At 39.4% G+C, this 25,183-nt stretch overlaps 6 protein-coding genes across 8 annotated transcripts in view; 2 read left to right on the top strand and 4 right to left on the bottom strand.

The window, feature by feature from the left end:
- Positions 1-25,183, bottom strand: part of LOC145913121 (bax inhibitor 1-like) — a 160,622-nt gene that overhangs the window by 45,580 nt on the left and 89,859 nt on the right. The window lies entirely within an intron of this gene.
- LOC145914717 (dicarboxylate carrier UCP2-like) lies at positions 205-12,962 on the top strand. 2 transcript variants are annotated; one of them, XM_083002541.1, is made up of 8 exons: positions 205-223; positions 299-360; positions 8,407-8,815; positions 9,057-9,576; positions 9,798-9,966; positions 10,330-10,511; positions 11,110-11,251; positions 11,963-12,962. In XM_083002541.1, the coding sequence occupies exons 3-8, from the start codon at positions 8,702-8,704 to the stop codon at positions 12,099-12,101; spliced, it is 1,266 nt and encodes a 421-aa protein (XP_082858667.1). In that variant the 5' UTR covers positions 205-223; positions 299-360; positions 8,407-8,701; the 3' UTR covers positions 12,102-12,962. The 2 variants fall into 2 exon arrangements, with proteins under 2 accessions (XP_082858667.1, XP_082858668.1); XM_083002542.1 differs by lacking the exons at positions 205-223; positions 299-360 and adding an exon at positions 1,399-1,548 and having other exon boundaries at positions 11,963-12,079; positions 12,236-12,962.
- Positions 1,566-8,032, bottom strand: LOC145913774 (uncharacterized). Its single transcript, XM_083001532.1, has 4 exons — positions 7,898-8,032; positions 5,661-5,806; positions 4,241-4,365; positions 1,566-3,942 (listed from the first exon to the last, which is right to left on the bottom strand). Exons 1-4 carry the CDS (start codon positions 8,030-8,032, stop codon positions 3,524-3,526), a joined length of 825 nt encoding a protein of 274 aa, XP_082857658.1. The 3' UTR covers positions 1,566-3,523.
- LOC145913773 (structure-specific endonuclease subunit MUS81-like) lies at positions 13,045-14,889 on the bottom strand. The gene has a single exon (XM_083001531.1). The coding sequence runs from the start codon at positions 14,887-14,889 to the stop codon at positions 13,045-13,047; it is 1,845 nt and encodes a 614-aa protein (XP_082857657.1).
- Positions 16,470-19,033, bottom strand: LOC145913771 (uncharacterized). Its single transcript, XM_083001530.1, has 3 exons — positions 18,600-19,033; positions 17,800-18,041; positions 16,470-17,383 (listed from the first exon to the last, which is right to left on the bottom strand). The coding sequence occupies exons 1-3, from the start codon at positions 19,031-19,033 to the stop codon at positions 16,470-16,472; spliced, it is 1,590 nt and encodes a 529-aa protein (XP_082857656.1).
- On the top strand, positions 18,453-25,180 carry LOC145912978 (argininosuccinate synthase-like). The gene is made up of 8 exons (XM_083000461.1): positions 18,453-20,059; positions 20,276-20,344; positions 20,475-20,663; positions 21,439-21,641; positions 21,954-22,160; positions 23,661-23,857; positions 24,209-24,365; positions 24,759-25,180. Exons 1-8 carry the CDS (start codon positions 19,958-19,960, stop codon positions 24,868-24,870), a joined length of 1,236 nt encoding a protein of 411 aa, XP_082856587.1. The 5' UTR covers positions 18,453-19,957; the 3' UTR covers positions 24,871-25,180.

Raw genomic sequence — 25,183 nt, 5'->3', positions numbered from 1 at the left:
TTATCGTGATACAGCACTTTTCACGCGTCACTGCACAACGCGCTTTTTTTCATTTGAACGTTGGGTCTCTCGTCGGTATTATGACGTCACGCGTCTTATCCTGCTCAGCTCAGCTGACAAACTGGGAAGCATCTGTTTGCTTTGCTGAAATAAAGCTTTTCTTCTGAAGGCAATTTCGCAAGGCTAGTGGCAAAGGTTAGGAATTTGAAACCGTATCTGAAAGGTTGGTAACTGCAGAAAATATTTTTTTTTGTTGGTTTGTACTTGTAGTGTCATGAATACTGTTGCTTTGTTGCAGAATTTCCTTCTTCTTAGCTTACTAAATTAAATGTTTTACTGACGTAACATGAAAGAAAGTAGGTAAGTCATTGTTTTTTTAAGTATTGTTGTATAGTAAGTGTTGTATTGCAAATATTCGTCATGAACTGAAAATCAATTTCGTACGAAATTGGAAACTTTAGATGTTTTATGCGTAGTCTTTTGTGTTTGGATACCTGGAACAAACAAAACCACCATCACAAACTTATTGTTTCAAACGATTACAAAGACCCCAGTGACCCAACTTAAGCCCAAATGCGGGAATAGCCTGCGGATTGCTCACAGTAGCACGTAGGCAACGCTTCTGTTATGTTACTTGATCCATGCGAAATATAAATTGCGCAAGAATGGAGCGCTCTGATTGGTCCGCTGTGTCGGCTTCCATGGGCGCGGCCCTCAGTGACGTTAGCTGTGGTGTTCTTTTTTCAAGTAAAGCTTTATTCGAAATGGTATTAATCACATTGTTGTCATGAACCACCCGCGTCATTTCAGTTGCACATATCTTGATGAACTTTGGTAATGTAATATTTTGTTTGTGGTGTTGGACTGATTTCTGGATTGCTGTGAGAAATGACTTGTGCACTTTCTGTTCCATTGTTTCAAAACAGTTTGGAAACTCATTGATAATGTGTATTGCGTAACACCTTGGCCACCTGATTTGCTCGCGCCTGGAAAAACCTGTAATTCAACAAGATAAGCGTCATAAAACCGCAACTCCGCCGAACAAGTTGTTTGTGGGACCGGCGTCGGGCTATTGTCACGTGAGAGGCGTTGGTCGTCGCTGATTGGTCGACTTTGTGGGCGGGCCTCTTTGTTCGCCGATTCAGGATTTCGCAATGCAGTTGTTGCAAAATATGCACGATCAGCTTATTTTTGCCGATTTCTCTGTTACGTGGCGTTTTGCAACAATGACCTTGTGACCTGCTTGTAAACTTTCCTTTCCACATTCTCGAGCAGATGATTCTTGATCATAACATGTATATTGCCAATAGATCAAAAGCCCCTCTGCAGGGTGTAAAATGTTACGGTACTCCCCTGTTTTGACGAAACGAAAGTTGAACAATATGACACCAGGTGTTTTCGCGGCGTAACTTTTCCCGTCCTGTTTTACACCGTTGTTTTTTCTATTGAAAAACTGTATGCAAAACGGGCATTAGTTATAAAGCATCATGTAGCTTTGGCTTCATCATTCCACTGATATTTCTGAGCCAAGTAGAAGACGAAGCAAAGGTAAATTAATGGCTCTTTTGCTGTTTCTTCGTGTTGCGCAATTGTTCGGTAGTTATATTAAATATTCTACATGATAGTTTAAATTTCTGGATTGTCAAACAAATCTCGCAATCAGGTCGTTGCTGTTAAATTTGTCTTTAGCTCAAGAAAATGTCGTACCAACTGTCAGTGTACAACATTTGCGGAATGAAATGTTGCAAATTAAGCAGGTGGTTAAATGTAACCGAAAATGGTTAAGAAACAGTCTGCAAAGCATTCGTTTGTTAGATTTAGTTCAGGGATCTCAGACTGTCTTGTTGGCTTAAAAATGATTCAAAACCATGATGAAATCGAAGTTTGAGGAAATGTATGGCGCAAAAACTTTTAAACTTTCTACATATCTTGTAATTTGAATCTACAGCTTGGCACCAAATTTATGAATTTAAATTGTATTTGTTGGGTTTAACCCAGGTAATGGAAACGTGACGCAAAAGCCTTAACTGTGTGACGCAAACTTGTCATGTAAAACCGATTTTGAAACGAGACCTCGACTGAGGTGATGGTGTTTCACAAACACGTGGTTCTTATGTTTCGACGAATTTAGTGGTGGCGTCATACAAAGACCGAAATCCTACAAGATGACAAATCTCTTTGCTTCAAAATCTTAACCTGTGTCATTAATTTACAAAATTATCATCAACGCAATGGTCTTGTTACTATGGGAACCAAACTTAAATGCTGCTCCTGTGACCGAGGCCATTCTTAACGTTACATTGAAACGATTTTCAATCAGTCTTGAGCCACTGTGGGTGGTCAGGGTTATTCTAGTTCGTCTATGCTGGAACGCTTTACAGCGAAATTGTAACAGACTGTAAAAGTGTGAGTTTAAGTGTTTTATAGGAAATGCTATTTTGATTTATTGCACTGTTTTGGCCAATGAGTGGATTTATGAAAACAGACGCCAATTATTTGTGTGTGATAAAACCAAGTACAAAGTCCAGATTGTGACACAAGAAAAAACAAGTCAATTTTTGGCGACAATGTGTCAAAATGTTGTGACGAAATTTAAACACGAAACTACAGCTTGCTTCTTCTTCTGGAACAAGATGAACTTTTTTCGTCACGGCATATATTTAATCCGATATGACGTTACCGCCCTGCTTGTATGCATTTCCCACTACTTATTTCCTTCTGTTTTGATCCCAAAAAAGAACCTACGTCGAGTTTTGGGGGCGTGACTTCTAACAGCGCGATAATACGTGGGTATATCTCGACGCTGATTGGTCAAAAGTGTGGGCGGCACCCGTACGCGAAATGATTAAGCAGATTGAAGCAGCTGATCGTTTAATATAAATAGACAGTCCCTCAGCGAACATATAGCTACAGCAGTGAATCGTGTACAGAAATGTATAGGTGCGTCTCAAAACAAAGCGAAGGTATTTACGTTCAGAAAGCGGCTTAAACAGTCCTCTGTAATTGTCATGTTGTTTAGTCTTTTTTATTGTCAGCGTCATATAGTTCCATTTCTTTTTTTGTCTAAATATTTTTATTTCAAACGCGGAAGTGATGTGACAGTGCGAAGTAACTGGAAATAAGCAAACGCAAAGTATTTTCGTCCTGAAGATTGGAACTGTGGAAATGTCAGTCTATATTAGGAATCGCTTTCACGAAACTGTTGTCGTTAGTCCCCATAGCTCACAGCAAGTCGACAAAGGACATTCAATGGTTGCTACCAACACCACTTGCCAAATGTTAAATGACGAAAATAAGCAGACAATATAATTGCACTTCTTTCACGTAATTGTTTCTAACAGTTCAATCAAGCCCGACACATTTGACGATTGGTGTTTTTTTATTTTAAATAAAAAAGTTAACGCTCATTGCACCGAAACAATAGAAATCAACAAGTTGACAGTTACAGACGAATAGGAATCACCGCAAAACACACATAATATCACTTACTGTTAACACCCGTCAATTCCTAATACTCGTACCGTTAAAATACCGGGTTTGTTGAGGCCACGATCTCCGCAAATGTCTTGCCGTGTTCGTTTCGCGACCCTGTGACGGCGTGTGACGTCACCGGTATGACGTCACCACTTTGTAACGCCATGATGATGTCGTTCCCGGACGTGACATGTGGCTGCCGCTCCCCTAACAATTGCATCGAATCGCTTTGACGTTGAGGAACAACTTGGGGTACGGGGTGTTTCCCTTGGAACGTTGGGGCCTGGTACCCCAGTCCAAAGTACCCCAGCTTTGTTCGGTCACAATCGAACAGCTGTTGCGTTATGACGTTACATTCTGGAATACGCGGCAAATTGCACGCTTTTCCTATTTGGGTGTAGCGACGTTGCGTGGCCACAACTTGGCGACTCGGTTGTTGTTGGGGGTAGGGACAGCTCCTCTGTCCTCCTGGTAATTAACATAACATTGTTTCAAATTTATGGTCACGTTGTCTAAACCTTGCATACATTTTAACCTCCACAATCTGTAGGTTCTGACCATTGTTAGTAATCGCGCGGCAATGTTTACCCAATGGTTTTCTTTTAATTGTTCAGTGCCGCGGCCTTTGTATGTAACTTGTAAAAGTGCATTCACGCAATGCAAATTACAAGATTACCACATTCGCTTGTTTGTTCACCGCCAGTTCTGCACCAACTCGTACCACAACATGTGCCAACGTCGTGTGACCATATAAATGCTGACGTACCCTGGTAAAACGGAAATGACGTAGATGATGGGTGCTCAGCTGTAGGCGTCACCCTCCTCGCGTGCTCTGATTGGTGGAAAGTTGAAGCCGATTCACCCGGCCGAAGCTTAAGTATAGGATTGGATCTGGGGAAAAAGGTCACTGACACGGTTAAGTGGTTGCGAAAATTCGGGGAAAAAGGTTTAGCAAAATAGGCCGGGAAGGCCTAAAGGCAATTTAGTGGCATTTGATCGCGCTGCTGGTTCGCTGTTCCAGGCTAGGTGACTCCAGGCCATGACCGCGCAGTGTCGTACGTAACACTTGATCGATAGGTTGGAGGCAGTTGGGCGTATATGGCAATGGTGCAACCAAGCCATTTGAACCTTCTTGTCAACAGGTTTAAACTCTTGCGCCAATGCAAGAGACGGGTTTTGGAGGACATTTCCCCTGAGAGACAGCGAGAAAGGGCAGGAGATTGTTTGCAGCTAGTGGAGTTACAAACCCAAGTATATATTTAAGTAATACAGTTGGTATGTAGGTTAAAGTCTGGTAGATGTTGTTTTTGGTGAAATTTACCTCTGTAAAAATATCAGTGCAATGTATTGGTATGTACTAGTCAATAAGGCCATGTTGTCAGCACGCAATAGAATATTGTTTATTAGTCGGTACGCAAATTTGTATTTGCATCTGGTCGTCAACATCTTGACAAATCTCAAAACCTACAGCAGATGTTTATGATGTAACAGGGTCGATTGTGGGATCATTTCAAGGTTGTTGTGGCACTATGCAGCTGGAACCTGCTTCCTGTATTGGCGATTAGGCGTACTGACTCAAATGTAATAACTTGAATAGTGTAAAGGTTTTTAGCGGTTGAACATGTTGCAGTTGAATGCAAATTACCAGGCTAGCGTCATGTACCGAATGTTGCAGCTTGTTACAATGCAACAACGCCAACGCACTGTTGTGTAGATTAAGGTTTCAATATTGCAATACACGTTGCTGTTTTGTGTTGGCGTAACAACATGACAATAGTTGCGCTTGCTTTAGTTCGCTTACGTTTTACTGCCAACATATCTGTGACGCTTTGCTGTCGCAATCCGTGACGCTTTTGCTTGGGTTAAATGCGTATGTAGTGATACCGTCTATACAGCAGAGGCGGTATGACCAGAAGACTGATTGAATCACTAAACTTTGTGTGTTAACAAGTCGCTCCAGGATTTGAGTTTGGTTCAAGTATGCTAAATTATGCTAAACACAGTGTTGCCTGTTGCCCAAAATGTCTCTTGAAAACCGCTCGCTTATTATTCTGGAAGATCATGGTTGCATAATCCTGTATGGTTGCATAATCCTATATGGTTGCATAATCCGGTATGGTTGCATAATCCGATAGTGTGATAGGGTGGTCTACACAGTATATGTACACGCACAAACTAGCACCTACTTGATCAAGCCGTCCGGTATCGGCAAAGGAACGTAGTTGAAAGACGGAAAACTAATTAGGGTGTTGTCACAACGACCCGTGTCGCCCTCGTCTTCACCCAAAACGTTTCGCACAATATCTTCCTCCAAGCGCCTGAAGTCGAGAATCTAAACATAGAAAAGAGTGAAACGAACGCGCGCGAGTCTGTTAACTAAGACTTTTCAAACCACGGGTCGTGATTCTATTTCAAGTCGCCAAATGTGACTTTGGCGCGTTTTTTAGTTTGTTATCATTAACGTGCAGGCTCTACCATCAACGGGTTGCATGGAAATATCTTTTTTTAAATGGTTTCGCGGAAGAACAAAAGTTTAAGAACCCTGTGTTAACCTACTGTTAATTTTAGAAACTATGAGCTCATTTCATTGGTTTTGACCTCATGTTCAAAACTGCAATTGATCAGTATTTGTCGAAACACCAGTTAAATGGCTCGTGTTAAAGCATTTTCATGAATTTCCGGGAACTCGGGGCTTACATCCTCTTGTCTTGCTTTGCATAAAACTCGGGGCTTACTTGTATCAACTTAGCAAAAAGACACCAATAACATCATCACTTCACTGTTGCATTTATACCATTGTATGCTACGATAGACCACGCAGAAAAATAACAGCGAAACGCGGTAGCTCACAAAAGCCTAACTTATAGGGAGAATCGTTTATTAAGGACGTGACAAGAGAGAGTGGCAAATTTTGGTTTCCTGGTAAAACTTGCACTTCAAATTGCTGATTCATCCCAGAGTGATCATTCAAGTATCACGTACGTCATAACGGAGCTAATAAATTCGAGGGAAATGTTGCTTTCAGTTGCCAAAAGGCGTGGTGGTCGCAACAAGTTTGAAAAAAACAGCACTGAACAATAACAAAAACTTCCCGGTCACACGACAGGGCCTTTGTTTGTTACTATGACGTAAGATAAGCATAACAACGTGGAAGAATGTGACCACTTATTATGAAAATCGCTGTTCAATGTTCATGTTAGGTTTGTGATGCAGTGAAAGTTTATTAACAGAAAATCTGCTTGATGTTTCGGTTCAAAAGTAGCCAAAAGCTACTTGTTCTGTTTGCAAGCTTGATTTATTTTCTGTAAACAAGGTTTTTGATGAACTTGGGATATTTTTTATAGTGAGTGCAGCTATGGTGTGACTTACAACAATTACGTAAGCTAAATAGCCAAGCAATACAGCTAACATTAACCATTGGCTACCAAACTTGGTATAATCCGCCGGAAACCAACCGAGGTGAAAATAACACTGCGTTCTTAAGGAACTATGAAGCTGGCAATAGTGACATTATAGTATTCCTCTCCAATTCTGAAGACGTTTGTGGTGTTTTCTAGCAAATCGTTGTTGGTGACAATTGGGCAGTGGACTTAATGAAAGATTGTCTTTACGGGCAACTAGTTTAGGCTGAATCTGCTGTACAAATTTGTACGCGGAGTGCATTAACATCACCTTCAGCTGGATTATCGCGCTTTTTTTGGCAGGTCCGAAGGTAATCTCTGTCTTTGTTTGCTGTGCGGCTGTGTGCAGCGGTGCGTAAATAGTCTCGACCAATAGCGTGCGTCACCGCCCAACATGTCACGGTCTGATAGTCATACTTTGTTTACCGACCCGGCCATTTCCTAACCACGTGAAAATCAGCCGTTCGGTTCACAACGCCTTTCTCTACTCACATTGTGACGCAATAGAGTCTCATTATTACGAGGCACCTGTCTGTCAGACAGCGTACAGTTATAACTACTGCAGGTAGATTTGGCAAGATAGGATATGCATTAAGAACATAGCTTTCTTTTTAAGGATTAAATAATAATACGTTTGTAATCAACAAGGCGTCTTCACGGTTATTTAATCATAGAAACTATTAACCAGCAATATCAGGCCAGGTTAAGGTTAGCTTGCTCCGATAATCAATGTTGGCCCTGGCGCATTGGTTTCTCGGCAACGACTGCTGTTGTTCATACGAAGGATGGTGCCATGCGATCAATCAAGAAAGCGGGCTTCCTTGTGTGGCAGAAAAAGCACGTGCGTCCTGTTTTGCATTTATATTTGACCCCTAAAGGTCATTCTGTTGTGGAAGCTTGCATACCTTTGCACAGATGTTCTGTGATTGTCTGTGCTTTATGTACAGCAAATTAGGGGCGTGGTATAGGCAACAGTGGTTTAGGGAGCGAGTAGTATTTAATAAAGTTAAAATCGACCTTACCTTGGCGTCATCGTCCCGTTTAGTCCGTTCCTGGGGCGATTGAATCCACTTAGCTGGTAACGACTGATTTGAATTGAAAACCCGCCAGGAGTTGGACCCCGCAGTGTTTCGATGCTGACTAAAAACCGTTGTCATATTTCGCTTGTAGTTACTCCAGCTCTCAAGTCGTTTGCAAACCGACTTTTGCGTGTTTGTTTATTTTGTTTTGTTCTGTCGCATTGGATACAGTTGGCATGGTTGGTCGCATTGCAATTATCTTGTTGCCTATGACGTAACAAATGTGCTATAAATGTCTGTTTTTTGCTGTTGATTGCGCCAATTTTGTTGAAAAGTTACACGTAGGCCCGGTTTTCAACCGTGAATGTGTTCGTTAAGATGAGGAAAGTGTTTATTTATGTGTTTCTAGAGATAGCAGCGCTGTTGGTGAGTTGCGGTATGTGGTTATGCCTTGCAATATATGTTTCCCGTGTACATTCCCTTCATGTTTTAAATGATTTTTTGCTTTGCAGGTGGCCACAGTTAAATTTCCTATCTATTATGAGGCGAGACAAGACGCCTTCTGTAAACGGAAACGTGCAGGATAATTCCGCCGCCGATCACAACTCCAATCAAAAACACTTTTCTGAACAATTTTCAAATCAACGAGACTCGAATAATCAAAAACAGAACAAAAAACAAACAACCAAAGATATGTGGGCATTCTACTTCGCTTAACTTCGTGTCTGTCCTTTCACCAGCTACAAGTCACCTCAAAATACCACTGCACTTACTTTCTCCCTTACAAAACATTGTTATTGCGTCACAATGACGTCATCAGATGGCCTTACGGTACCTATGAAGATTGCCAGTGCAGGGATGGCCGGATGCACAGCTGACATATTTACTTTTCCTTTGGATACTGCGAAAGTCTGGCTCCAAGTAAGTATTTAAGTGTGTTAAGGAACACTGCAGGAGTGGTTCATGGACCTGTGGCTTAACCACATACTTAGGTTCACGTCACAGAATACGTTGCTATGGTGACGTTTATTAAACAAGTCTTTGTTTAACTAAACTGAGGACGATGGTTTGTTGTCAGGGTCATGACTTACATTCCTTTGCGCTTTTGCATGAGCATTTTCAAGTTTGACACGAGTTTTACAAACAAATCTGTATCCTTCAGGTCAGAGGCGAGGGCATCTCCAAAGCCAAGGGCGCGCCAATATCGTCATCAATGACGTCACAAGGTGCAAAAACGGGCATGTCGGCCTTCAATAAAGACCTATCAAGTGTCAAACAACCTCTGAAACGTCCGATGAGTGGAGCAAAACTGAGCACCCTCAGCAAGAAAAAACCTGCGAAATTTTCGGCAGTCAAATCAATGACGTCATCGAGTCAACTTCGCAACTCGGCCTTCGTTGCGAAAGGGCCGTCCCCGATACACAACGCTAAGTTTGCAGCGGTTTCTTCTATGAAGCGTGGCAATGCTCTTGGCACTGCAATGCCGCTTACAGCAAGCTCAGCTAATGTCAGTTCTGCATCTGGAGGTTTGGTTCGTACCTTGATCAACGGGGTGAAAAATAATGGCGTCAAAAGCTTGTACGGGGGTTTGGGCGCAGGATTGCAACGTCAAGTTGCTTTCTGTGCTGTAAGAATCGGCCTCTATGATTCAATAAAGGAATTTTACCAGGAGTTACTGCCAGGTAAATGTGTGTGGTTTATACATTGGTTTGGAAGGCTGAAATATCGCAGATATTCTTACAGTTTATGACAACGATTTATGTTGCAATGCAATTATGTATACTCGAGTCGCAAAAATTAAACTATACACTTGTTGATAAATGTATTGAGGAATCTTTGTCGAGTACATGTCATTTTGTTATGCGACTTTATATTTAAAATCATTACCTTTGCATTTGCGCAGGGAACCCCAAGGGGAAGCAGATCCCGCAGAGAATATTGGCCGGCACCACTTCTGCTTGCATTGCTGTTGCCATGTTTCAACCTACTGAAGTTGTGAAGATTAAGATGCAAGCGGACGCCCGTAAACCGAAAGGAGATCACCAATTCAAGAATAGCATGCAGGCCTACAGGTAGTGAAATATAGACAGTCTCAAACACTTTTCATACTTTTTCGTCGATGAACGATTTAACGAAGGGATAAGGGTCCTGTTTGCACCTGTAGTAAAAGGGCACCGAACAGATCGACGTTTACCACAGTACCAAAAATGGATAAACCTGTTGCGTGGCTATAAACAGCAACTCGCCGATCGTTATACATCTCATTTGCTTCTGTATACAATATCCTGGAAACGAATGGTGCCGAACACAAAGTTGTATAAAGCAAAATCATGCCTTGGTTGTAAAATACAAAGCACCATTTCGCATCTTTGCGTTCTTTACTTGATGAAAAATGAACCCAAACAGACAAAATAAGATAAATACTCATTTTTTAGGTCTCTGTATCGCGTTGCTGGCATCAGAGAACTTTGGAAGGGAATGGGGACCAATATGGCAAGACTGGGGGTGGTGAATGTTTGCGAACTCGTTACTTACGACATTGTGAAGGAGACCATCCTGGACCTTAAACTGCTCAGCGACAACCCAGTGTGCCATTTTACATCAGCCTTCATATCAGGTATAGCGCTGGCAATGAACAGGATAATATATCGAGCGAAACTGAGTCGTCAGATCGAACATGCAATCGGAAAGCAAAGCCCTTTGTTTTGGCGGGACATCGTAATCCGCTTATTACGGTTGGGACGCTGGGGCTGTTTTTACACAACCCAGGTGGCTCGAATCGATAACCAATATGTGTTCACCGGCGGCTCGTATTTGCTTTCAATATTTTCATGAATATTTTATTCTTGATCAATTATTTTTACACTGCGGGTGTTACTGGGTACTGATTTTATCCACTGGAATGTGGATGTTTCTCTTGATTTAATACCAATCACGTCGGCGCTGTTATATAATGTATCAGCCGTTGTTATTGGCAAACACTTAACTTGAAGTTTGTTACTTTAAAGAACCCCCTTCGTTAAACCTGTTTTTCCCCAACAAATTTCCTAATTTCCTTTAACAATGTTGATGTTGCTATCTGAGAAACTTGGAGTACATCTTTTAACAGTAGAATGTTCCTTTCATATTTCCATATAAAAAAAATATCGCACATAGATACAAAATACCTACGAAAATGTTCTATAACGTCACTGATGACGTGGTCCATTTTCCAGGTTTCATCACCACAATGATTGCGTCACCGGTCGACGTGGTGAAAACGAGGTACATGAACTCAAAGGTGAATCACTACAGGGGCCCGATTCACTGCGCCAAAACCATGTTGCTCAATGAGGGAATTCGGTCTTTCTACAAAGGGTAAGTTTAAAATACCGACAAATGTGTTTGCGCTGGAAACAGTTATAAGCTGCACAAATTGCGAAGCTTTTCTTGTGAAATTTATGCCGAAAAACACAATTCGGACACAAAAATTATTTAAATTCTTCTTTTTAACGCAGAAAATGATAAATATTCCTAAGTCGTCTGTCTGTTTCATGTTTTTACGACATATATATTTCGCCAAAGCCGACAGTTCAGTCGCACCTTACCTAATCGTGAAATCTGATTGTCAGTTTGTAAGGTATTTTTACATTTGCATTACTGTTGGTTAACTTTGTTGTTGTGTTGTTTTTTAGCGATACCGATGATGCCTGCACAGACAGGCGAAATATATATGTCGTAAAAACTTGAAACAGACAGACGACTTAGGAATATTTATCATTTTCTGCATTGATCCGTTACTGAGTCTCTGTCAGCCATAAAGACTACACAGGCGATTCATAGAAATCAAACTCTCATTCTTCTTTTTAAATTATTTTTGGAAAAGATATTTATTAAATTAAACTGACCCGATGAAAATAAAATTACTCCCATATTACCATTTATTTCAGTTTGAGTGGTTGGTAAAATCACGTCAAGTATTATCGTATTTTAAACCTTATTTTTATATTTTATAGATCACTGCCATGTGAAAACATTAATAGATTTAAATATACTGAACGTGATAATAATCAAGTTTTTTCTGCGCAGATTCGTGCCTTCCTATTTGCGTCTCGGCTCTTGGAACATTGTCATGTTTGTCTCGTACGAACAGTACAAGATTTTCAGCCGCAAGATGTCGCACCAGTACCAGGCCAACAAACAAACGTACGTTAGCGACTTCAAGTGACCAGCAACGCTCGTTCAGCCTTTCTTTCATGCATGCCAAGGACCCTTGCTGGCCCACCATGCATGACAAAACTTTTCTGTTGCTTCCCCGCCAGCCGATCTACGTCATCGCCAATTAACACGTGACTTGCGCAGGAAACAGGCGAAGGCAAGATAGTGGCCGCTTATCTTCACACTGATTAGCGATTTTCACATCCAACATGACGTCATGATATGTAAGCTTCAATGTGAAGAGCTACAACGCAAGATCCTGGCGACTTCGCCTTTCTGTGAAAGAGCAAGCAATGGAGTTACCTTTATACCAATGTGTGTTTTGTGTTCGGTACACGTTTTTTTTTGTGTTGTTGAAATTGAAAAGAATATTTCTACTCAACAAACTTGTTCCACATTTCTTAATATGTATGTTTATTTTAACACAGTACCAAGTACTAATGCTTAGTAGATAGGATAGCTTGGCATGGCCAATTTTGTTTATTTTATTCAAGTTGCATTCTTACCTCGATTTCATGAAACCTGGCATTGATAAACTTTTTTTGCCTGGTGTATACAGTTATCACTGGTCATTTTTAGTTCAGATTTATCACATGATTATTCAACCTAGTTTGAAACTATTCCCCCCAAAGCACCAGTAAACTATGTCTTATAGCCAAGTGATAAAATCCGTTTTGTGTCTGATTTTAGGAAATTGTGTTGTAACTGTAATAATGCCAACAAAATTAACAGTAACACAACTATGTTAACAATTTTTATATTTGATGGTAGGCAATGACTGTATTACTGTAAAAATATTTGTTGATTTGTTTACAAGTGTTCCACCATGAATTGAGCTTGTAAATATGACAGAATAAACAGTGCACTTGTAGTCAGTGTGTCTCATGGAATGAGTTCATCATGAATGAGCAGGTAGAGCATAACAACAAAACTGTATTTATTTGTGGAAATTTTTATCCATTACCAAACACATGGAAAATTATTCGGCTCAAATTAATGCCCAAATTTCTCTGCAGAAGACCAGTTTTTACTTTGGAAAGCATTTCTTCTTTGTCCTTTGCAGAGGAACACCTATCATAAGCTTTATACAGAATGTTAGGTGTTGGATAGAGTACAGTGATAGCTTTTGCTTTGTCATATGACATACCATGAATTTGCATCAGCAATTTGTTGAACATTTCTGAGATAGTTAGCCCTTTGCATTTCATACTGCCATCATTAAAGTCCTGAAAAGTTACTAGATCACATTTCACAACTGCATCACTTTTGCCGGTTACATCACAGGCACGAAGAGATTTTCCCTCGTATAAGTTTTGCAGTTTCAGTGTCATAGTTCTCAAATATTCAGCTGTGTTGGCAATGTTGTTGCAGTATTTTACAAAAATTTTGTCTGTTATTCTGGTGTTGTGGAGTGCCTGTCGCAGAGTTTTCTCGGGCAAACTTTGGTGCTGAATCTGTTTTAAATCTTCTACAAGGTAAATTATGTTACTCAGGCCGCATTGTTTAAGGCGTATCTTTTGTTCATGAAACCTTCCATCTCGTATCGACTGTGCCAAGTCCGACATGCACTTTCGTTCAACGACATAATCCAAAACCAACTCCTTTGCTGGTCCTACTTGGAATCTAGTCTTTTCCCTTGCTACCCACACAAAATCACCAATCTGCAGCACTTTTTCATCATAACTAAATCCCAATTTGTCCAACTCCCTTCTCATTTCCTTTTTCCGCTTGTCACCACTAACTTCTCTTGAATCAACACAAAGCAATATTTGATATTGTCCTGGCATTAAAGTAAATTCTACTTTGCCAGCAAATGCAAGTGGTTGCTGCTGATTGCTGGTATATGGCTTGTTTATTAGATTTGTGTATGTTGATGTGAAGCTGGAGGTAGCAGGATTTGTTAAAGATCTGCAACTATTTTCTTTTTCCGACGACGCACCTACATCTTCATCACTAAGAGTCAAATCAACGACATCCGTCTTTTTAGTTTCTAAATCATCATCTGAATCGGAAAGTTGGAGCACATTATTTCCACAAGGTTTCTTTGTATTTGTAAACATTTTTGGCACAGTCTTAGTGGAGTCCTGGTTTTTGTCGCAAACACTGTCGGCAGACTCAAGTTTCGCTGCAAGCTCAATTCCAGTGTCTGTGATCTCAAACCTAGCAGGATTACCAGACTTTTTTACCAGCTCTTTGGTGAGTAATGTTGCCATGCTGCTCCAAGCAGTATACTGGCTCCCAGGTTCTGACACAGTGAATGACTTAGTGCAAAAGGGCTGGGCAGCTCTCTGCAACTCTGCCTTTTTCATAAAGCCACTGCTACATGTCGATGTGTAATCCTTGTACAAGGCCACCATAATTGCATACGCTCCTGATTTTTTGACTGGAATGTATTCTCTTCCTTTTCGAGGTTTATCGACTGCACTGGATGTTTTCTTTGGCTTTTGCTTTCTCACAACTTGGGTATTAGATTCTTCCAGTGTCACCCACCAACTGCTGTGAACATCCCTGGATGCTTCCAGATACTCTCTTGGTGTTAAACCTTTTTCCTTAGCCTCCTTGTTTAGCTTGGAATCAAGCATGGAGCCAATTTTATCTCCAATGTTTTCAATGATAACCGCTTCCTTGCCAGTTTGTAGGGGCAGTGGATACTTTTGCATTGATTTAAATGCTTTGTTGTATACGTGATATGCCTTGCTTTCTGCTGCTCCAGCGTCATCTCTCCACGCTTTCAAATAAGAAAGAAACAATCGATTTGGGCAGTCATCCACTTTCCTCTTCTTTTTAACTACAGACATGTTTGCAAAGTAGAGGTATCTGGAAAATTGACATTAACTTTTACATTGTGTTTGTTTTTACTTTAAGTGGATGTTAGTCGGTTTTTGGAACCATAAAATCAGTGCAACATAAATTCGCGGACTTAAATATTTGATCGACAATAGCCATTGTTTAACCCCACAACAATAAAACGTAATCAAAACACGAAAAGCAACTGTTATTTATTATTTTCGTGATTTCCCGTTTCAATATTTCCCGCCAGATGATTGAATTGCGGATGAGCGTTACGATAAAATACTCGGCCATTTGAGTCATGGATATTTCCTGGACACAAAGATATACTAAACAATATTTTTGCATTGCAGTTTTTTTTTTGCGAAACCGCAAACATTATGGTATAATAAACTTGGTATTTCATACTTCATTGCACAACACCCATGAAGATTGTAGATATGACTTGATACAAGTAATTCCAAGAGCTTTGGCTAGACTGCGTTAGTTATTTCTGAAGGTAGGAAATTTTTCTCGTCATTTTACTTCGCTTTTACTTTGTAATTGCCGAGCTCAACCCTCCAACACAGATAAGCACCACAACGCAAAACCTCCAATTGTAACGTCTTTGTCTGTCATTGTCGCTTTAATCTTTTATAAGCCGTCTCATTTCCCAACATTACATACGATATAATCTACCGTACTACAATATGCAGACATTTTCAGATATTTCAATGCACAATTGAGGAATTAGGTTACGTTACTTGTTGAGACGTTTTGTGTGCCGCAAGAAAGGTTGCCCGACCAATAATTGCCCAGTGAATGTATATATTAACCTGGTATAAAACAGAGTATTGTTTTAGTCCTTTTTTGCTTTTTTGTTGCGACTTTTTGGGAGTCGGACCGCTGTTATAATAATGTTCGTTTTTTATGGTTTACTAGTACTGGAGTCACATCAGTCAGATGGAGCATTGATAACATGTAGGCAACGACCTGAACTCCTACCAAACAATCATGAAGAAATTGTTCAATTAGTTTACCGCGCCAATGACGCAAAGTCACGCTTGACTTACGCGACATGTTGACCGAAGGCAAGTTGCGGTGATTTGCCCAGCACACAAAAACTAGACTGTTCTGTTTTTGCAGGAAAATGTGTTTATTTTTGCAGCATGGGGTGTTTTAAAAGAATGTTAAAAGCAAAATTGCGTGTGATCATTAGGTGCTTGTGTGTATGATTTGGTTTATTGTCTGATTTGATGAAAATCTTCTTGCGATTCGCAAGCAGTTAGCGGTTTCTTGAAAAACAACATTCAAGGTGTATTAATCCATACTAGTATAAAATAATCTTTAATACCCTTAAATAGAACTGCAAGTTTTTTTTATTTTTTATTGCGGGCATGTTGTTACTGACATAGAATCATTTAGATAGAACAAGTTGTCTTTGTGTTCAAGAACGAGCAAAGCTAGGTTTGAGAAACATGTTTTTTAATGAGACGTTACAGGTTGAAACAATGTGTACACCCTGCCTGTAGCTCCGAATGAATATTATGACTCTTTTTGCACATATACGTTCTTTATTTCTGTGCATTTCGTCCGACACACAACAACATCATCTTCGACGTCTTCTATTGGAAGCAGGTTGCGACCTCGAGTGGTGAGATACTCGTCTCTTTTCAGACCCTGGCAGTGACTTCGACGTAGTGTTGGCATGACAGCCACCGTGCCTATTTAAAATAAGGTATAGGAAAAACCACTCATTAGATTGTGTATAAAAAGTTTCAGACCTTCTGACGTGGCTCTCGCTTTTCCTGCCATTGGATGGAAACCGACGAGGCGTAAAATACAATGACGTCACATCCTTCCTGTCGTTCACGAGTGTGACGAAATTCGGTGAAACCGACGTCACGTGACCGTGTGAGCGGCGAGGCGAAACGCTCTCGGAGAATCTGCTGCTCGGCATGGAATCGTCGGTTTCATCGATGTCGAGGTTTATTAGTTCGGAAGTTGACGTGGCGGCGGTTTTTCGCGATGCGTCACTTCCGCCGCACGGATACGGGGAAATGGACAGCCGCGAGACGTCGCTAGAGAGTCGCGTTGCGAGATGTACGGCTTGCTGCGGAATGCCTGGTAATTCTCCGTGTGCATTCCGACTATTGGGTTGGTTTGAAACCTTAGGGTGGCGTGAAGCAGCAAATAGCTTATACCCGCGGTCTTGCACGTCGTCTACAGTCTTCAAATTGCAGTGTCTTGAATAGGCTGTGACAAATGGATGTGGTTTGGCTTTAGGTAACCAACCATCAGTTATTGGAGCGCATTTCACTAAGCTTTTAGTGGTAGCATTGTTGAAGTTTGATCGTGGAGCATTGTAACCAGGCGAAACGTTTGTAAACTTGATCTTCAAGCGTTCTAGCTCGCGAAGCAAGTTCCCAACTTTGTGTTCCATATTGTTTCTAGCGGTTGCTCTTCTCTTTTCACTTTCGTCCTTCAAAACTTTAGTGTCGGTTTTTATTTTGTTAATAAGACCTGAAACAAAAATAGGTATAAAATTATGTATAGGGTACAAAAAATTTTGAGTTAAATACTTTAAACAGGAAAGCTATTATGGTGTTAAACATTGTTGGTAGACGTTTCGAACGCTTGCTGCGTTCATCATCAGTACGCTTTACGAATGAGATACAAAAAGCTAAAATGTACTGATGATGAACGCAGCAAGTGTTCGAAACGTCTACCAACAATGCTTATTGCGTTCATCATCATTCGTTTTACGAATGAGGTACAAAAATAGCTTTGGCTTTCCTGTTTAAATCATGTATAGGGTTTCCTTCAAATGCACGTTGGTGAAAATGTTATAGAGCTGCTCAATTTTGCTCAACGCTTGTTAGTATCACATGTGGCCTAGATCTACAAGAAAAAATTCGACGAAATATTATTGTACCAACCTTTTAATTTAGCGTTTGTTACTTCCACGCTGTTTGCTCGTCCTTCGTAGAAAGACAGCAGATTTTCGGCTCGTCGGAGCTTCGTGCGTAAAACGTGTGAGTGCCGGAAAAGCTTTTCCCGATGTTCACGAGCGAGTCGATCCAGAATTCCTCTCCACGTTTCAGTCTCGGCTTTTGCCCTTTGCTCGGCGCGGAGGCAGTTACGCACGTTTTCAGTCGCCTTGTTGTATTCAGCATGCAACCTAGTAGTGGAAATGCATTAAATGCAAGTAATAGTCAATTAGTCAATCGGTTAATTCATTCAACAAAATATATTCACATAACGGATGTAGTGAATAGAACTAATTGTTTTGACGGGTGATGTTGACAAAACACCACTAGATACTCAGGTACGCGAAAAATTATAATAGCTGGGATACAAATAGGATTCTTGAATTGTTCATGCAAGTAAGGGTTGCGAAAATATATGCCAAAAAAACAGTTCCAGTAAATTAAAAAATATTGGATGGAACGAAGCGCGCGCAGGAATATGTACGTTCGCGTGGAAAAAGGAGATTGAAATATGCTTTTTTGCTTTAAAAATATGTTTAATTTGTGGGGTTTCCCCACTTCACCATCTTTGCTTCAGAATTCAGAGATGCCAAAAATCTTTGAAGTTGTTTTCAAAATCATGCTTATCTGACTCTAAACCCTTGTAATGTATTAGTGCCTAAGCTATGTATATTCATTTTTTATTGTAGCATTTTTAAAAATACCTAAATTCTAACTCTATTGATATTAATTGATCGAAAAACATGTACCGAAGTTCGTGCTTTTGCCAAGCTTGAAGGTTTTCTGTGCAATTTTGTGCTTCTGTTTGGCCCATTTTCACTGCCTTCCAACAATTCTTTGTTTGCACATCAGTTGCCGATGATGATGAACAATTGGAAAAAATCCTATGATTGCTGCTTCTTCTGTGTACTCTTTTTTTTCTAATAGGTTTTGCGTTGGTTGTTATTTTTTTGGAGGTCACATCAACTGAAGGAGTTTTTATTTGTGGTGATTCATCTTTTTTACTGATTCCACTGCTTCTTGTCTTTACATCGTTTGCTTTTGTGGGCTCCTGAAAATCCGGTTTGTTGGTTGTGCTGGTCAGTGGCTGAATGCTGTTTCTTTTCTGCTTGCTCGGCTTTGATGCCTGTTTTGTTGGTTCTTTGCAGACTTTCTTCTGTTTCACTAAGCAAGAATTGCCCATTGTTGTGTGCTGATATTATAAGACACGAGAAATAATTTAAAAATACCCTAAACTAATTTTTACATCACCTAATAACATAGTTCCATGGCTTGTTTATAAATAATAGTTAATTAATTGCAAAAAGTATTATAAATTGGCCTATTTTCAAAACCATGCACTTTTGCACAACATACTTAATAAGTGATTCAAAAAGATATGTAAACCACATTAATATAAATATGAATACTAAAAAATCCGCTAATGTAAACATATTGTTCTGCAACTGCCGCTGATATTTCTAGCAACTGGTGCTGAAATGTTAGCTTTCTTATAAGATCACCGGTAACAGTGCAGAACATTTTTAGACATGTCGCAAGTGTAATTACTGACACTTGAGGAAATTTAACCATTGTTTTTCCTCCCAAGTGTGTTTCGAGTAGCTCTAATCTGGAGAGTCTTTGAAGAGGCCATTGTTGATGCGAGACAGATAGTTGTTGAGAAGCTAAATAAACATTGCCTCTTGTGTTTGAAGTTTAAGCTAAGCTAATGTTGAGCTTCTGTTGCTTAGTTGTGGTTAATTAATTGTTCAGTGGTGAAATTGGCATGATCTTGACAGATGTGGTGTTTTTGAATTATTTGCTACTGGCAACTTTTCTTGCTGAGATAGTTAACATTTTTGTGAATCTTTTTATAATAGCCAAGTTTAATTTGTTATCTCTAAATGTATTTCCTTTTTAGACTTATTTATTATTTTAAATTTTTTTTGAAGGAACTTTAATTTGAGAGGAGGTCTGTTTCAAAGGAAGTTGTATCAAAAAGTTACCAAAAATTTTGTTGTATTTGTGTGGTCATTTGTTTTTAAATAAAGATGTGTCAGCTGGTTTAATATATATATCTGTCACTTTTTTTTACTATTTGCAACAGTCCATAACATTAACCACAAGCATGACGGGTCAAACAGTTATTCTAGCTTATAGTGGTGGTCTTGACACCTCGTGCATTCTGGTCTGGTTGATAGAAAAAGGGTATAAGGTCATCACCTTTTTGGTAAGCTGACATTTGTGATAATCGCACACTTTTTAATCTTGATAAAATTGTAATACATTAAGCTCAATTATCTAGTAACCTCCCATCACTAGTGACATCTAGTAATAAAGGAACACACTGTTTTCCCAAAGTGATTGTGTGATGATTTTGGATTGTAGTTTGTCTGTTGTGTAACTGTTAAAATAATTTTTTAGTCCTTGGTATATATTTTTACAGGCCAATGTTGGCCAAGAGGAAGATTTTGAAGCTGCACGACAAAAAGCCTTGAAGCTTGGTGCTGTAAAGGTACAATAATGGTGTAGATATATTGCCATATAGAGGAAACCCATTAAAATATGTCCGTTGTTTTGAAATTTCAAAGTGATTCGAAACATGTTTTTTTGTGATGAAAGTCAGCAGTTAAAATGTTTTGTAGGCTTTTGTCCATGACTGCAGAGAAGAGTTTGTTGAAGACTTCATCTGGCCAGGCTTGCAAGCCAACGCAAAATATGAAGGGAGATATCCAATGGGAACAGCTCTCGCCAGACCTTGCATTGCCAAACACTTGGTGGCACGTGCAAAGTTGGAATCTGCAACATACATTTCACATGGGGCAACTGGAAAGGTGTGATTTTTTGCCTTTTTTAGCGGTATATGTACATCAGGCGATTTAAAATCTGTTGAAGTTTTTGTGTTTAGTTTTGTTTGTCAAAAAATGTTGTTAAAAAATTGCTTATTTAACAATTTTAATTGTGTGTTTTCAATTGCAAAAAATAGGGTTATAGATTCTACCAAATATTTTTGGTTTTAAAAATATATTGAAATATAATTTAAAATTTTTTTTGCTTTTTGAAAACATTTTTTTTTTATTTACTTGTTTATCATGCATATTCAAAATTTAACTACATGATAAAATTAGTGCAATGTTTTGTTCTTGTTCCCACATACACACATGCATTATTAATATACATGCATTTAAATTTTTACCATGCAAAAACAATTATTGTGAATTTTTTAATTATCAAATGTTATTGTTTAATTGTCATATATTTTCTATTTCAATATTTTCATTCCGAAATCGACCTTTTCTAACGCCACTTGTTGTGCATGACACAGGTGGAAACTTTAAAAAGTACATATGACAATTAAAAAAATATTTGCAGAATTACAATATAAAATAACCTTGTGTCAACCGCATTTATTGTTAAGAATGCATGTTTCACTCAAAAAAAGCATCTCAAAAAAAACGTATTTTAGAACTGAAGATGCTTATTTTGAGCAAAACATGTATTCTTAACAATAAATGCATTTGACACAAGGTTATTTTATATTGTAATTCTGCAAATATTTTTTTAATTGTCATATGTACTTTTTAATTTTAAACATATGCATTATTCAAGGGAAATGACCAAGTGAGATTTGAGTTGGCGTGCTATGCACTATACCATGGTGTAAAAATCATCGCGCCATGGAGGGATGAAGAGTTTCTTCGAAGGTTCCAAGGTCGCAAGGACTTGATGGAATATGCTGCGGCAAACAACATTCCTATTAGTGCCACAAAAAAGGACCCTTGGAGTATGGATGACAATTTGATGCATATCAGGTATGAAAGTGGGAAAAAATCCTTTAAAAACATGTTGAGTTGTGGGGGAAATTTTAGATAAAATTAAAATGTTGATAATACATAAAGTGTGTTTGAATTTGATTTTAAAGGAACAACCTTCAACGAGATAATTTAAAAAATTCACTTTTTTAGATTTCGGCCTATTTTTCCATGCAATCTTGTTGGCGACTCTTCGCCTTTGCTAACCCAACAATTATTTTCTGCTTTCACGTTCTCGCCAAAGCCTTTTCTATGCAATCTGTCTGCTGGTGGTTTTGTTTAAAATAAATAAAATACATTCTATCTCTCCAGTTACGAGGCTGGAATGCTGGAAGACCCGAACACCGAGAGTCGAAGCGACATGTACAAAATGACGTGCGACCCGGAAAAGGCGCCGGATAAATCAGAGCGAATCTCCATCTATTTTCAAGGGGGAATTCCCATGTCTGTTACCAACAAGGACGATGGGTCGAAAGTCTCTGGGGCGTTGGATCTTTTCCTGTATCTCAACAAACTGGCGTAAGATTTTTGTGTTTCCTGTACTGATAGGAATGTTACAATAGGTTATAGACGCAAGTGATACAATTTTGGTGATAAACCAGTTAACATGCAGAAAAGTCAAAACGGTTTACTGAAAGTGAAATTAATTGCAGATTGAACAGTTTTCAATATTTTCTGTTAAAATTTGGCGGGCCAGATTGAAATAACCAATCTGCCAGGATTAGCCAATATCTGTGCAAAGTCTTCAAAATAATGTAGCAGGGTTTCCTTTATTTAAAGAATAACGACATATCCCGTCCAACCAACCAATACTTTGTTTTAATAGCCCAAAGACGTATTTAGTCTCTTACGTTAATTTATTCTGCATGTTGGTGCGTAGACCATCGAAATTACAATAGATTAATGATGATATTGGTAATATCCGACGCAATTTGTCGTCACATCGTCGAAGTCCCTTGGGCGTCCTGTATAATAAAAAAAATCTGGTTTTCCAATTGAAAACCAGCACAATAGCGAGACAGCAGATTGCTTTTCATTAATGTTAACCTTGCACAGATGTGTAAATCACCTTGAGCCTTTAATTGCTTGCATCGTTCCCTGTAATTTGAGCTAAAATTCTCGGTTTTCATTGGATTTAAATGGTGCCCGTTTGTACGCATATCGACACGGTTTTTGTAATTACCGTGTTATGTCAAATCATAACATTCAGTTTTCATTTGGCCCGAAACGGATGTCAGTTGCCAGGCAACAGATGAAAACTTGTGATGTCACAACGCAACGTATACTTCCCTGCAATTAATCGTGACGATTTTGTCAAAGCAATGTCGTTGGCGTGAAAATGAGGGTTTAGCGGATAAATTACAAATGACGATATTGGATACCATTGAGTCCTTTAAAACCTAATTGTGGTTCTAAAATTTAAAACAGTATGACACATAACAACCATATGTGTGAATGATTGACATTTAAAGCTTTATTTTTATTTTTAATTGCACTAAGGGAGTTTTGGAATTGTTGACCTTATTTAGTTAATTTTAAAGCTCTTCCGGTTTATTTACAAGTTCGACATTTCAGTCGTCATGCAATAAGGACAAAAATTAAATAAACTTCACCAAAAGAGCTTTAAAATTAACTAAATATTATGCCTGGTAGCGTCAGCAACCAGTTAGCTGTACTTATCGCGCCGGTTTAACTTTGCAAGATTATGGTTGCACAGAGCACACTTCACCCCAAATAAGCATTACACGCATTCAGATGCGTGACGAGATCACCGGAATCGTGCACTCAGTTATCACGCGATGCGTGAAAGACCGGGATAGTTGGTATTTAAGCGCAAGACACGGTTGGCAATTTTGACACGAAGATTAAGTTCCCTGCAACCGTTAACAATCGGTGGAGTTTTGGGGTTCAAGGACTTCGTCTTTGGTTTGTCCACACTTTTCGTTTGGTTCGGGTTTCAGTCAAACGACTTACATATGCTCAGAAACCTGCTTGTACCCTTTTCAAACCTTTTCACAGAGGGAAACACGGGGTGGGACGCATAGACATCGTAGAAAACCGTTTCATCGGCATGAAATCACGTGGTTGCTACGAAACACCAGGTGGCAGCATACTTCTCGTAGCTCACGAGGATCTTGAGCTTCTCACCATGGACAAGGAAGTCAGACGTCTGAAGGAATATCTTTCCACCCAATTCACTGTGCAGGTTTACGAGGGTAAGCGACAGAAATAGAGCAGAGCTACTTTAATAAGATTGAGCCTCAAACGGTTACGACCTTTCCTCAACAATGTAGTTCAAACAAAGATTTAAACAGCGCCTGAGCGCCACCCAACGACCATGAAACTGCACACGGCAAAGTCGAATTAACCACGCCTGTTAATTGTATTGGTCGTAGTATTATTTTGTCGTGTAATGGTTAGTTGTCACATACGAAATACCTTGCAAAGGTATGTGCGAACTTAATGCGAAAACGCGGCCGGATTCTGTACAATTGGGAAGTGCAGCATGGTTGGTAGGTATGTAGGTGGTCATTTTTCGTGGCTAAAGTTAATTCGTATTGTTTTAGGCAAGTGGTACAGCCCAGAATGCGAATACACGAGAAGTTGCATTGCTAAAAGCCAGGAGGGCGTCACTGGCACAGTTCACCTGAAGTTGTACAAAGGAAATATTATGGTGACTGGTAGAGAATCCGATCAATCCCTTTACAACCAGGAACTTGTCAGGTGAGTGGAGAAAATAACGCGAAACTCCGCTAATAGTGAAGGACTGCAACGTGGTTTTCAAATAAGCTATTCTGCGGAGACTCGCTGAAGCAGTGGTTACCAAATATGACAATGGGTAGCCATGTGAAAACGCGAAGGCTATCGGATCTACTATTAGTTATGTTTTAAAAAAACATGTATAATGTGTTAACTACCAAAATACTACAATGTGCCCTTCATTGGGTATATTAGGACGTTGATCAAGTTTGGCTCACTGCACAAAACCTTAAAACAGTAAAATTTAAGAGACATGGAAGGTGAAACTATAATAGTTATTATAAGACTGTTTTATATTTAGGTCAAGTATTGTGATATTGTGGTAGAAATAAACTTATAAACCGTTTACGATTTCAGTATGGATGTGGCTGGGGATTACGAGCCCCAAGATGCTCAAGGGTTTATTCGATGTAATGCGCTCAGGCTGCGCGAATTCCAGAGATTGAAGTCTCTTCATGCAAAAAAATAAATCACCAGCACCAAACCACACTATTTGTAGTCAGTTGCACAAGAAATCCAATTGTTTGCACCCCCCGATGTTTATTTCAAATGTATTTTGTGTGATTGTAAATAGCTAAAACCAGTGATGGGTTCAATTGATTAACGCTTGCTAAATGTGAACAAACCTTACTTCTATGAACAATTCCTGTTAGTGATACGTTATGACTTGTTGTTTGGATGTAATTTGCACTGCCATTGTCCACATGCAATTCATATTTTCATATTTTTCATTGCAATATTTGTGGTGTCGCACTTGTATAAAATTTCACCCTAATCCCCAC

The sequence above is a fragment of the Ascidia mentula genome, chromosome 9 (genome assembly GCF_947561715.1).
Source record: "Ascidia mentula chromosome 9, kaAscMent1.1, whole genome shotgun sequence".
NCBI lineage: Eukaryota > Metazoa > Chordata > Ascidiacea > Phlebobranchia > Ascidiidae > Ascidia > Ascidia mentula.
This window is presented reverse-complemented; position numbering and strand designations above follow the sequence as displayed.